The 14,943-nt window shown below is 41.5% G+C and overlaps 1 protein-coding gene across 1 annotated transcript in view; it reads left to right on the forward strand.

Annotated features, from left to right (window-relative positions):
* DTD1 (D-aminoacyl-tRNA deacylase 1) overlaps nt 1-14,623 on the forward strand; it is a 41,983-nt gene extending 27,360 nt beyond the window's left edge. Inside the window, exons 5-6 of the mRNA XM_061587725.1 lie at nt 8,467-8,639; nt 13,139-14,623. Of these exons, the coding sequence (XP_061443709.1) occupies nt 8,467-8,622 (156 nt within the window). The 3' untranslated portion in view covers nt 8,623-8,639; nt 13,139-14,623. The remainder of the gene's footprint in view (nt 1-8,466; nt 8,640-13,138) is intronic.
* Nucleotides 14,624-14,943: the final 320 nt, after the last annotated feature.

The following is a 14,943-nucleotide window of genomic DNA, read 5'->3' on the forward strand; positions in this document are numbered from 1 at the left end:
GGTCTTAGGAGGAGGGGAGCTGATAAGGGCCAGGCTTGTCCGAAGCGTACTTGCCGAGTCAGGAGTCCAGAAGCGAGGTCAGTAGAGGTCCGGGATCAAGTGCCAAGGGGTCAGTCTGAAAGAGGGTGCCAGGAATCTAGGAACACACAAGCCACGCCTGACGTTGCAGTCAGCAACAAGCTGCAGCCAAGGTGTGCCTTATCAAGAGCAAGGTTGACAGCAGGTGTGAGTCCTCAGCGTTTGGGCCTTAAGGAGACAGGCCTGCCTCTCTTCTGCCTGACCTTCTGCTGTCTACGTTCTGCAGGTGAGGGGGGAGTATCCTGTTCACTGTCTGTGTCTGGCTGCAGGGCCTCTGCTGTCCCTGGGGTGCTCTGCAGCTGAGGGGGAGAAGGAGCTGGATTCTCAGGAGGCTCCTCCATGTCTCCTGCTGCTCCTGGGTCTGCTGCTGTTACTCCCGAGTCGTCCTTATCTGAGGAGTCCTCTGACGGGGCCATGACAGGTTGCTGGGGGGAAGGAGAATCCGATCTGCTTTTATAAAATCAGTCATGAATGAGCATTTTGATCACATTGAAGCTTATTGTGATTTACATTCTCTGTGACTTGGACCTTGCCTTGGTAACTGTGGCTATGGAAACCATGTACACAAATAACTGCGCCATTCTCCATTACATCATTAAAAGTTTTAGGTGCCTCCTTTTAAGTTTTATGCTTCAAAGCTACCCGCGCTGTCTTATTCTGACTAGATTTTTAAAATAACTTCTACTGTGTGTTGAAGACATAATTTACTTCCCTGTGAAGTGCATACTGACTCAAAAAGATTTGAAAAAAAAAACTCTTCATGTTCCTTCTGAAGGATTTCTGCAGGACTTTATACTTGAACTGGGGCCATCTCAAATCGTAACGAAGAGTAAATTTGAAGGATTTAAATGATGACACCTGGGGGCAGAGGAGCCTCAAGGAGGACTGCACATACTGGAAACGTACCATACTCGCTTAATAGCCCTACTAGGAAAAGAATATTGGTTTTAATTTTTAATGCCCATTCTGTAATAGAAGTCTTGAACTAATCACATTTGTTCTTACTGTTCATAAGAAAATCAGTCCTGTACTATTTAAGACCCATATTTTGGAGGTAGATGCTCTGAGATGAGGGAGCAAGGGAATTGCTGAGCTGTCAAGGAGTCTGTTCTTTAAAATGTCACAGATCTTTAGTAGTAATTGTGACATTTTCATGATGTGTGTTTTGAGTAAGGATTTGCACAGCAAGATCTTGATTAGAGTAAATCATTAAGTTAGTATCAATTATTTTTCGTTTCTTGGTATGACACGTGGATGGATTTCTTTGCTGAGAACAGGGACAGGCATTGTTCGGTATAATAAGTGTTTGGAAATTATAGTTGCCTGGCAGACTGATTGAGATCATTTTACATGGGGATGTCTTAAGACATCCAAGAACAAGGTAAGCTCAGGAGAAAAAGGGGTTCATACTTTCCTTAAGTCTCCATTGCCTTCCTGACACTGTTCACATTCATCCCAAGCTTCACATTCATCTCAAACTTCCAGTCCCTACTACTAAACTTCATTGCTCTTGCCTAACTGTAGCTCCTTGCTTTTCTATTGTTATACCCCTTTTTGCTTTCTCCATCCCCTTGTGATTAACTCTTCTCTCTAGAATTTATACGGATTTTATTTATTTATTATTATTTGATTTATATCCTGCCCTTCCTCCTAGCAGGAGCCCAGGGCAGCAAACAGAAACGCTAAAAACACTTTAAAACACCATAAAAAGACCCTAAAATACATCAAAACAAAATGTCAAAAACACTTTAAAAAAGCTTTAAAAACATCTTTAAAAAAATAAAAGGGTTAAAAACATATTATTAAAGAAAACATACTAAAAGCAATTCTAACACAGATGCAGACTGGGATAGGTCTCAACTTAAAAGTCTTGTTGAAAGCAGGGCTGTGGAGTCGGTACATCAAACCTTCGACTCCGACTCCTCTGTTTTTCTACTGTCCGACTCTGACTCCAACTCCTTCATAAATGTCAAATGTATATCAATTTATTAATATTAATAAATTAATAATATTAAAATATTCTATTTTGAAGTCGGAGTCGGTACATTTCTTTGGACTCCACCCAAAATTGCTTCTGACTCCACAACTCCGACTCCGACTCCACAGCCCTGGTTGAAAGAGGAAAGTCTTCAAAAGGCGCTGAAAAGATAGCAGAGATTTCGGCTGCCTAATATTTAAGGGGAGGGAATTCCACAGGAAATGTTTTCTGAAACGTTTGTTTGTTTTAACATAAATTATATACCACTTGATTGTAATACAACCTCTAAGCAACTTAACAAAAATATTAAGATTATCATTTAAAAACAAGTAATGCCAACATTTATGTGTCTGGATAGGCTTGCCTGAACAAAAAGCAGGCCCTGAAACAAGTACGGCAAAGACGCCGACCTGATGTCAGTAGGCAGGGAGTTCCAAAGTGTAGATGCTGCCACACTAAAAGATCGATTTCTTACAAGTGCAGAACCAGTATTATGTGGCATTTGTCACAGTGCCAATTCCACAGATCAAGGCACTCAAATTGGCACATATGGGATAAGGTGATCCTGCAAGTAAACGTCTATCATATTATGGTTATACTGGTGTGTGGAATTCCGTGTTTGCTAGACCTTGTCTAATAATATTAGGAAATATAGTGGCTAAAATCACCCTGGGACCTCATAGACAAGTAGCCTTGCTCAGTTATTCTCCAGCTCCCCTCCCCTCAAGATCCCATCACACAAGGGGGAGAGTGGGGATGGATCCATCTCCCCATTATCCCCCCACCACACGTCTCCATCACAATTTCTGCAGCACCTCATTTTTTAGGGGCTGATTGTGTGCAGCAGAAAGCCTGCTCTATTGAGTAGGATCATTGCATGATTTAGAACAGGATTATAAATTGTGCAGGGAACCTACTTGAGTAGGACAAGCTCTCTGCTGCAAATGTTCAACTCCCAACAAATGGGAGCTGCAGGAATGGCGATGAGACTTTCAGCATCCCTACTCACCCCTCATACAATGGTAATCACTTGGGTTCTGTGAACAAATGGATGGGGCGAGCGTGTTTACTCTTTGCCTCTACTAGAGCTGTCATAAGTGTCTGACAGCTGGTAGGCTGCACAATATTTTGTAGCTGTCTATGATGTTCTCAGGAGTCTGCCCTGTAACATCTAACTGCTATGACAATCGATGGAAAACCAAAGTAATATATTTGCAGAATTAAGAAGAGATCTGCTTAAAGAGGTGAATATAAAGTACTATGGGCTGTGCCCTGCTTGCTTTGCAAGCCAAACCTGCCCTCAGCCCCCAACCCTCGCTAAAGTTCCCTCTTCCCTGTCTCGGTCACCAAAGCTACCCCTCCTGGCCCCCTTTACAGGCCACCAAAGACTGGAGGAGGAGCATGGGCTTAAATTGCTTCCCTTGAAATCAGTGAGGGATAGAATTGCTTAACATTGGAAGGTCTGCCTTCAATTATCCTGATATCTGTTGGGAGACAAATTCTGTCACACACAGCCCTTCCAAGAAATTCCTGACTTGTGTTGCTGATAACTTTCTCCTACAGAAAGTGGTGGAGTGAACTAGAGGACCAGCTATCCAATAGACAGTGGATGAAGTGGCAGTTATGGGAACTCTGGTGGAAAGTGACCATGTTATACTTGAGTTCTTGATCTTAAAAGAAGCAAAAACTAAGTGTCTCTGTATATGTGATGGAGAATTTTTCTCCTTGGGGGTCTTTGCTGGGGGCCCTTTAAGTAATTTATGACACAGGCTTAAAGCAAAAAGGTAGGCCTTTATTCTTACAAGCATATGCAGGGTCAGTCTCCCAGAAAGTCTGGAGAGGACTGCACTGAGGCACTGTGCACGGATCTTTTATACAGTACAATTACAGCATGTGAAAGTGATTCACCAATCTCACAAGTTCCTGCCCACCTAACATCACAGTTCATCCTCTCTACAATCTTTCCAAACCAATCAGAAAGCATTAGCTAAACCCAGTGGTGATTCCAAGATTCTGTCCATCTCATTAACGTCACCATTGTTCTGCTGTCTCTCAAGACTAATGCTCTTTCAGGCCAGTACCTTTGTGAATGTGCCTTCAAGCATACCCGGTACATTCCATATGCCATTCCTGATCAGTCCGGCTGACCCAGGTACACCTGTAAATATTTGGATGAGTTCCCTGAGTTACGTTTGCCTCAACTTAGGGTGTTTGGGAATGTATGAGCACCCCCAGTTCTATTCCTTTGCCATAGGGGTTCTTATGTCCTTATGCTTTCTCAGAAATCCCATTTCCTTACTTATCAAATACATAGCTCAAGAGAGGGGATTATATTTAAAACACTTGACCTTTATTTTGAAGCCACACAGACTAAGGAAAAGACTGGGTGACTCTGGCTAACTAGTATCTTTCAGCCTCAGAGAGATAGAAGAGGCAGGCCACCCCAGAGTACCTTTTTCTTAATGAAAACACACTTATAAAGTTATAAATATAATATAACACACTGGGTTATTTTAAAATCATTGTAAAATCTCACTATTTCTCTTCATTAAAAATCTAATAATTGTTACAAACCCTTTCCCCTAGATGGCATTATTGCTGTACACAGGAAATCATCAAAACAGTATAATTTATCAATCCTGACTACACAGGTTAAATGCTGATTGGGTTTAAATAATAGACTAATTAATCACTTGTCAGTCACGCAGTGGCCGAATTTGGCACCGGCCGAATTTGGCAAGGAAACAGGAGATCACTGTGACCGTGGCTGCTTTGCTCACAGATCCTGATTGAGGCCTATGGAAATTCTCTGTGAACCTGAATCTGAGGGCCTCAATAGGCCTGCAGTTCAATGCTTAAAACTCCTTATGATTATGCTTAATATCTGTGATTATATATATGTGTGGATATATAACATTCCCCATTATGTGCACCCTGGACTTCAGGAAAGACGATTTTAATAAACTTAAAACAATGAAACATAAGGTCCCATGCCAAGTGACCCTAGTGAGAAAAGGAGCTCAAGATGGGCGGAAGTTTCAAGAAAAGGAAATTCAAAAGGCACAGTTGCAAACAATTCTAGTAAGGTGGAAGATAGTAGAAGCCAATATGACTTCACAGAAAGTTTAGAGATGACCTGAAAACAAAGAAGAACCATACAGGAAGTAGAAGGAAGGCCAGGCCAGAAAGGAAGAGTAGAGACAGGTAGTATGGAATTGAAGGGATAGTGTCAGGAAGGCTGCATCTGAGCATGAGCTGAGGTTAGCGAGAGATGCCAAAAGCAACAAAAAAAGCTTTCTTCAGGTACCTCCGTAGTAAAAGACAAGAGAAAAGAAGTGGTGGTTTTGAGGATGGCAAAACGATAACAGATGACAAAGGAAAGACAGAAGCACTCAATTCCTACTTTGGCTCAGTCTTCTCCCAAAAGAGGGTCTATGACCCTCCTGGCAAACGTGAAGTACAAGTTGAAGGGGCAGGATTGCAGCTTGAGATTGATAGACAAATGGTCAAGAAATACCTAATTACTTTTGAACGAGTTCAAATCTCCAGGGTCCAGTGAACTGCATCCTAGAATAATGAAGTAACTGTCTGAAGAACTCTCAGAACTACTGTCTATTATCTTGGCGAAATCATGGAGGATGGGTGAAATGCTTGAGGAGGGCTAATGTCCCTATCTTCAAACAGGGCAAAAAGGAGGAACCTGGGAACTACAGACCAGTCAGTGTGTCATCGATCCTTGGGAAAATTCTGGAGCAGATTATAAAATGGTCAATCTGTAAGCACCTTGAAAACAATGCAGTGATTGCTAAAAGTGAACTTGGATTTGTCAAGAACAAATCCTGCCAGACTAATCTAATCTCATTTTTGATCAGGTAACCCTCCTGGTAGACTGTGGGACATAATATATCTTACTTCAGCAAAGCTTTTGACAAAATGCCCCATGATATTCTGATTAGCAAACTAGCTAAGTGTGGGCTGGATGGAACAACTACCAGGTGGATTCACAGTTGGCTACAGAATTATACCCAAAGAGTGCTTATCAATGGTTCCTTCTCAAACTGGGGAGAGGTAACGAGCGAGGTATCACAGGGCTTGGTCCTGAGTCCAGTGCTCTTCAATGTTTTTATTAATGATTTGGATGAGGAGGTGGAGGGAATGCTTACCAAATGCTTACCAAATTTGCAGATGATACAAAATTGGGAGGAATAACTAATACCCTGGAAGACAGACACAAAATTCAAAGTGATCTTGATAGGCTAAAGCATTGGGCTGAAAACAACAGAGTGACATTTAACAGGGTTAAGCACATAATTCTACACCTAGGTAAAAGAATCCAAATGCACAGTTATAAGATGGGGATACTTGGCTCAGCAATACTACATGTGAGTTGGATCTTGGAATTGTTGATCCCAAGCTGAATATGAGCGAACAGTGTGATATGGCTACAAAAAAGGCAAATGCTATTTTAGGTTGCATTAACAGAAATATAGTTTCCAAATCATATGAAGTACTAGTTCTCCTCTGTTTGGCCCTGGTTAAGCCTCAAGTTGAGTACTGCATCCAATCCTGGAAGCCACTTTTTTAAGAAAGATGCAGACAAACTGGAACAGGTTCAGAGGAGGGCAACAAGGATGATTAGGAAATTAGAAACCAAGCCCTATGAGGAGAGACTGAAAGAACTGGGCACGTTTAGCCTTGAGAGAAGACTGAGGGGAGATATGATAGCAGACAAGTACTTGAGAGGTTGTCACACAGAGGAGGGCCAGGATCTCTTATCGATCATACCAGAGTGCAGGACACGGAATAATGGGCTCAAGTTGTAGGAAGTCAGATTTCAGCTGAACATCTGGAAAAACTTCATAACTATTAGAGCAGTACAACAATGGAACCAATTACCTAGGGAGGTGGTGGGCTCTCCAACACTGGAGGCTTCCAAGAGGCAGCTGGGCAGCCACCTGTTGGGTAAGCTTTAAGTTGAGAATTGAGCAGGGGGTTGGACTTGATGGCCTTTTAGGCCCCTTCCAACTCTTCTGTTCTGTGATTCTATGATTTGGTTAATAATACTACTGTTATGTCTAATATTGCAGTCAATCTTAACCCTTGTACACCTTTTGTTGAGAGGGGGGCACTATACGTTTGCTGTTGGGATCCAGTATACTCTTTTTAAAGTCATAGCTGGAAATCAGATTAATTATTGATTTCAAATTATTGACTCCAGTTTAACATAGACATAATTTTATTGGTATCACGTTCCAAAAATATAATCGAGCACAAAAGCTGGTAGGGTATTTTGGAGCCCACAATTTTTACATACATTCCTCTTTGGGCTGTCAGGAAGCCACAGAAGAGAAAACAGAATAGATGTGTGGGTGAAATACTAGGCCCACAACAGAAGAGAAAACAAATCAGGAACAAAAACACCTAGTTGAAATACTCAGTTTGATGGAAACAGTTCAGTGTGCATCATTACAGATAAGAAATCAGTGTTGCAAGTTTGCATTATGACAGTATTAACTCCTGGATCAAGATAAAGCCAGTTTGGAGCAGAATAAACCCCCACAGGGAAAATGTACTCCTAGGGTTCAATGGTTCACTACTGTGCTTCGTAATAGATTTTTTGTGTGTGCTCAAATGTACAGTGGATTTAAAAACAAAACAAAAATAGAAACCTTCTGCTCCAGTGCTCTTCAGCTGTTATAACCATAAAAATGGGATTTATGATACAGGCAATTTATCCTATTTTGAAGAGTTGCTGGAATAGGTAGAATGGACCTCAGTTAGCATAAGTGTGTGTTAGGTTCACTTTCCTGTTCATTTCAGCAAAGGTAAATTGGAAACCTGTAGCTTAGAAAATAAAACATAACCTTTTAATAATTGAAAGGGGGGAACAAAGATGGACCATCACAGGACAAACTGGGCCCCATAATTGTTGGAAGAATATATGGAGTATGATGTGGCTCAGGTTTCCTAAAAAAAATTATAACCAAAGTTATAAATATTTCAGACAGATGCTGGAGTCCACAGCTTGGGTGGGTTAACATCTGTTCCTTAAGATGAATGCAAATGTTCCTAAAGAAGGATTATACATGTGTATTTTACTATTGGAATACGCATTGTAACGTCATTGTATTATCCTGTAATTTGGTGGAGGTTTTTTTGTAAAATTCTTTTAAAAAGAAAGAGAAAAGATGTGCTTTTAGCACAAGTCCAGAAGTGGGCAACGGTAGGTAATTCTCAGCTGAAAATTAGCCTTGGCGTATAACTTTCCTAAGAGATGCCAGAATGCTAAGAATGATGATCTTGAAGTTGTTTTCTGCAGTGCCCTGTTCAAGATACTTCATTGTTGTTGAGCAGCTTCAGTCTTTAATGTGTACTTAAGAAACCTTTGTTTTCTTTTTCCCTGAAAACAGCTGGCAAAACTTGAGAAACAACAACAGAGGAAAGAGAAGACCCGGATGAAGGTGCCCTCTGAATCTAGCAGAGAGAGAAATGCTCCTAGAAGTAAAAATGATCCCAGTGCAAGCAGCGGGGCTGAGGGGGATGTATCTTCGGAAAGGGAACCGTAGCCTATCAAAAGCAGCAGGTGTGGACTCTTGCTTCCTAGTTAATATCTTGAATCCAGTCTTGAAGGGAAATTCATAAATGCATGGTTCCTAATCTTACCCTTCCTTTCCTTATTGCTAAAACTATTCATCCACACTATGATCAACTCTTATATAATCCAGGGATAAGAAGAAGGGAGATTGGCTTGCTGCAGGAGTATTATTATTATTATCTTTATTTATACCCCCCCCATTTTCCAAAACTGGAACTGAGGGCGGCTTACAACTAAAAATGGGTACATGTCATTTGGACATATAAAAATCTACATTTAAAATAGAATTAAACTCATTACAGCATTAAAACAATTAAACATCACCTAAAAATACCTAAAACCAATTTAAGAATAATGTAATCAAACAGTAAAACAATATGGGATACCTCTAGAAGTCCTGTCTTAAACAACTTCTACTCCAAAAGCCTGCTGGAATAAATAAGTATGGAATCTGTGGCTCTCCAGATGTTGCTGGTCTACAACTCCCATCCTCCTAAAGGCATGCTGGCTGCAGCTGATGGGAAGTAGAGTCTGTCAACATCTGGAGGGCCACAAATTCCCCACTCCTGGTCTACTGGCTTACCACCTAGGGCCTGCCTAGATTCAGGCAATCAATGCTTGACTGTGTGGACTTTGCTCTGACACATCAGTGTCCTCTTTACCTTTTTAAGTAAAACTGTGTATTCAGGATGACTTAACACTGGCTACTTATGTCACAAATTACAAGAACTTAAGTATATATTTCTGCTTTGTGAACTTAAAACAGGTTGGCAGATCATGGTGGATTATTTGTGGGGAAGGGGAGAGCAGACTATGCAAGACTGAAGACAGCCCACTCCTGGCCTAGTCAACTCTAACCATGCTGGCCTCCCATTTTCCATTATCTTCTTTCCTCATTCCGTTTGCTATGTCTCTGCTAAACTTTGTCTGTTGTTGAGACATCTTGTCTCCTGCCTCCTGCCATTTAAGTATCTCCATTGACTTCCTGTCATTCTCCACATCTACTTCAAGCTTTCCATCTTTTTAATACTCTTTCCAACTGATCTAAAATTTCTTTCTCTTTCCCTATACCTAGCTTTTGCTGTCTCGACACAGTTCAACTACTATCTACTTCTCTTCTACTCCCATCTTAGTACTTTTTGCCATGTTACTTGTTCTGCCTGGTACTGCTTCCCTTTCCCTAATAATGAAGCCATAAAACACATTATGGTTTAATGCTAAAGAGAGCAGCCACGTATGTAAGAAGAGAGGGGAGCACATGAGGTCTCAATTTGTTTCCAGTTATGACTTAGAGGATTGTCTGAATTTAGCCATCTTGTATGTGTCTCATTTTGAAGACTTTAAAGTGCCATATAAATGTAAAATTGCTGCTGCTGCTTCCTCTCCCTCGATAATAACTAGTGCAAGGTCTAAAGGCGAATTGATTTGACCAAAAATTAACCCTAGCACACGACCAGTTCTGTGTGGGTTACAGATAGTCACATGGCAGAGCTGTTATCTAATTGTTCCATTCGGTAGGTAGATCCACTGCTAAACAAGTTCTTCTCGTGCTGGGAAGGTAATATCAGAGCTCTTGGATCATCTGGGTGGAGCCCATGCTGTGGCTTCTTCCCATTGTGACATATAGGGGCAACAGTGTAGTACTTTTGTGTGACCTGTGTCTTCCTTTGGTATGTGGGACAAAGTTGTGCTGCCAAAGGTCATATCAGAAGAAGACTGCTGTTACTCCTTCAGGCATTCCTCAGTTGAGATTAGCATAATAGGTGTATGTCATGAAGTAAGCTATTTTGAATGAGACATATCAGGATGCATGAAAGATTTCTTTGGCCAGAGAGTGAAAATGATGAACAGAGACCTCCATACCAGAAGCAAGGAGAATAGTGTGATCCTGCATATCCATAAGCAGCATGTGCTCAATAGTTTCAAAGGACAGAGAAAATTCCAACAGCATCATCTAGGTTGCAGTTATCCCAATCCATCTCTAGGTGGAGTTGATCAACCAAGGTCGCAAGCACGTTCTTAATGCCATGCAGAGGCTGAAAGCCAGACCGGCAGGGATCCAGAAAGCTGATAGAATCCAGGTGTGCCTGAATTAGTCGGGCTACTCCTCGCTCGGGAACCTTCCCCAAAAAGGGAAAGTTCAAAGCAAGGTAGTAGCTGTTTGGAGAATCTGCATCCTGGATTGTGTTTGTTTTTCTTCAGAGCAGGAACCAAGCAGCCATAGTTTTAATGCCATAAAAATGTAACCAACAAAAAAACTCTTGCTTCTTGTGGCTTGTTTGTATGAACTGGGAATGGGGCTTGGGTCGCATTTTCAAAGTGAATGCTGGGGAGGAAAAGGAACTCAAGCAGATAAAAAGCTGGAAGGTGGGAAAAAAATTAGTAGCAGACTATAAAATGTGGGGCTCCCACTGAGCTCCTTTATGTTGAACAGGTTTCTGTTATGTGTATAACACATAAAGTTGAAGTTATCTGACACAGTTTCTCTCTAAATCCCTTCCTCACTCCACACACCTCTTAATTATTGTCCCAGGCCTTATGGTCCCAGGCTATGGTCTGAAGGCACCTAAGGCCAGCTCCCTGCTGAAGCTAAGCAGGGTCAGGTCTGGTCAGTGCCTGGATGGGAGACTGCCTGGAAACCATATGGAAACCGCCTTGGGTTTCTATCATGAAAAGAAAGGCAGGGTGTAAATGGAATAAATAAATAAATAAAAATAATTATTTTGTCTTTCTCCCAGTATTTAAATGAGATGTCCACTCTTCCCTAACCACTCCACATACCCCTTGACCCTCTTCCCTCCTGACTCTGGTTACCATCTCCCCTGTTGTTATTCCATCTCCACCACCATATCATCAACCTATCTCTCTCTGACTCCTTCCTTATTGGATGCAAACATGCTATAATCTTTCCTATTCTAAAACAAAACAGAACTGAGCACGAGTTCTCTCGCTAACCATCAGTCAGTCTCATTTGTGAGAGAAGTCAACCTTTTCGGTATCCTCTACCATCACAGCTGATCCTTCATCTGTCATATCCAAAGGTTGCTATTCTGGCATCCTCCTTGACCTCTGCTAATTTGATACAGTTGACCATCCTCTTTTGCTTGACTTGTAGATATCCATGACTATTCTTCACTGTTTCTTTCTCTTCCTGACTGATTTCTCATTTGTTTCCACTGGGAGAGGCTCCTCCTTAGCTTTCCCCTTATCTGTTTGAGAAGCCTCTGCTGTTCTTTCTCTGCACTCTTTCCTTGGGTGACTCAATAAAGGCAAATTATTTTCTCTATCCTATGACAATACCTACCTATATATCTCTATTCCAGACCTTTCCCTCTCTAGCTACATAAATAAAATAAAGAAATAAAATTTAGTGCCTCTCTCTGTGTCCTTGAGAATGGTGGTGAGACATCCAAATGAGTATATGAAAGTCATCACATCCATGTCTGCACTAGTTATCTTTTCTCCCAGGTGTTTCTCTCCTTATACATGGACAGCATAACTATTCACCCCATTAACCAGGCACACAGCCTTAGTTTTCTTTTTGATTCCTCCTCATTGTTTGCTTCCCACATTCAATTTGCTATCATCATATGACTTCCCCCTGTACGACACTGTAAAAATCAGTCATCTCTATCATGACCTCTCTGTCGTCATGACTAAAACTCTTGTTTGTGCTGTGGTCATCTCCCATCTTCTCCTTGGCCTTCTTCTGCCAGATGTCAGTCTTATTGTTACTGAAAACTCTTCTGCCAGAATCAATAACCTCTTCTGTCTTCCAGACATTTTTCTAATTTTGTACAGCAAAATTAACCTTTTATAAAATGGGTTTTTTTTTGAAAAATCAATGCAAAGATGGTGATGGTGGGCCAGTATCACATTGGAAAGAAGTAGAAGTCAGTGATGGTTTGGTTGTGAGCTGTTGACCCATTGGATGAAGAAATAGATGAGGTACAGCTAGGAAGGATTACACACATTCTCAAAATGTGGGCCATGAAATATTAGTGTGCCTTAAGAGGGGCTGGAATGTGCCTTGAAAAATTAAGTGCACCTGTTGCTCTGTGCCACATCAGTTCGCTCTCCCTCCAACAATAAATGGGTTGTGGCATCCAGGGGAAATGAATAAGAAAGCACCAAGTTTTTCTGGCTTTTGCCCATACCACAGCTGATAGTCATGCTGGAATCCTGAAAGCATCGTAGTCACTACAAAGAACAGTTTCAGTTCAGAAAAACTGTGCTCTGGATATAAAAAGTTTGGGAAACCTTGGTCTAATTGCCGATGAGAAATATAGGAATCGTATTTCAAAAGATTAACAGAGTTGCAAGCTGACATTTAAAATACAGCTATCCCCTTGGTTTTTTTTAAAGGCAGATTAAGATAATTAAAATCAGTGGCAATTTAATGTGTGTTTGGGTATATAAACTTTTTTCCCTATGTCACATGACAATTCTCTCTCTTCTCTTCACCCCCCCCCCCCCCGTTTTGACAGAAAAGCTCCATAAGAAGCTGGTGACTTTCTGTATTTATTAATGGATGGCACTCAATTCGTACTTGAAAAAATTGAGGACAGAAAGAGAATTTGAAACAGAAGAAGTTATTTGCATCATGCTGTATTCAAGAACAACCAAAGGAATGCTATCTGTCTTCATTGCTAATATGCTTAAAATTGGGGGTAGTAAATGACATTTTCCTGTTTTTGGGGGGGTCAGTTCTTACATTGTCGTTGAAGTGTTTCTGCCATTTCCTTGTGGTTAGGTCCCATGTAACTGGGAAGTAACTACATCATCCACATTGTTTTTGGCAGAGGTCTACACATGATCTCATTATGGCAAGGTTCTCTACCTACTCCCACACTCCTACCCCCTGGTAAGGCTACTAGTGGTTGGGGAGAGCGGTTGGAGGAGTGGGGGACCGAGGATGATCCCTGCAGCTCCGCTGTGCTTTGGATGTGCTCCTAGGACCTTGGCAAAGAAGCATTCCCTCTCCATCTCAATAATCAGAAAGAACCTGAAGCTCATCTGTGTTGTGCTGCTCTTTTGTGTCATTCTCTGATTCTCCTCCTGAACCTGGAGCTGGGGTGGGGGTCGGGATTGCCTGCAATCTCATGCTATGCTTCAGAGGCACTTGGAACACCTTCAGAGCTCTGCATGATGTTACAGCTAAGTACTGTACCCTTCCCCAATTTTGGGGGGGTGGCTGGGCCAGGTCCTGGTAACCACAAGTTAATTTATTAGTAGTAGTAGTAGTAGTAGTTTATTCTGCCTTTCTGAAAACTATCAAGGGGGTGTATAGCAAATCAAGAACAACCTCATCATCAAGAATATTCAAAACCAAAAACATTACAAAATTGTGGACCCCTGATTTCTGGATATATACAACCATTACACAAGAATTGTACAGGCTGCCTTCTGACATCATTCTGGTGGCATGGGTGCCAGACTCCTTTCTGCGCTGTCAGGAAATACGAGAGGAGCCAGGCCATGTGCTGCAGCTCCTCCCCCCCTTCCAGAATCTGAAGCCATGCTGTCGTAGAGAGGACCTGCAGCATAGGTTCCTCCTATGTGGCACGAGGCTTTTTCTGTTACCTTGGTGACAGAGGAAGGAACTGCCTGCAGCAGCTCTCTGACCACCGGCATATGTAAGAAAGGGTCCACCGTTACTGAATGAAGAATGGTTGTTTTTTCTATGCAGGTTGTAACAGTGCTATTCGTGTGTTCCATTTTGATAAAAAGCTTTTCCTTACATTTTCACTTCTAAAGAGTAAGCTTTTATTTTGATTCTGTTGATGTGATGTCATCTTGTGTCTCTTCATAGCACTGTATTTGTGTGTTGTCTGTGTGTGGCTGTAAAATCTGTGGGAAATAATTGAATTTAAATGAGACTGATCTGCCTCTTTATCCTTGTGTGTGTGTGTGTGTTAAACTTTTTGAAAAAGGGAAAAACTTTGTTAATAAAGTGTGCCACCTGAATATTTCTCTTGTGTTGGATGCCCGTTCTTTTAGGAAATTCAGTAAGTCTTATTGATGCAAACAGCATGACATATCAGAATTGCCTATTAAAGTATATTGTAATTTGGCTTCTCTAAAAAGCTTGCAGAGGCGGTTCTTTGCGACACTTCTTTCATGAGGTATATTCAGTCTGTCACATTGTGCTGGCCACTGATGGCCAAATTATACATTGAATGCAAATGTACATAACTGTAGCTCATAGGCCTCCCCACCCCACAGCATTTCTGACTTTGAAACCTGAAGAGGAGGAGATGCCATGGGGGTGAGTTTGGAGCAGCAGAAAGGC

This window comes from Rhineura floridana, chromosome 1 (genome assembly GCF_030035675.1).
Source record: "Rhineura floridana isolate rRhiFlo1 chromosome 1, rRhiFlo1.hap2, whole genome shotgun sequence".
NCBI lineage: Eukaryota > Metazoa > Chordata > Lepidosauria > Squamata > Rhineuridae > Rhineura > Rhineura floridana.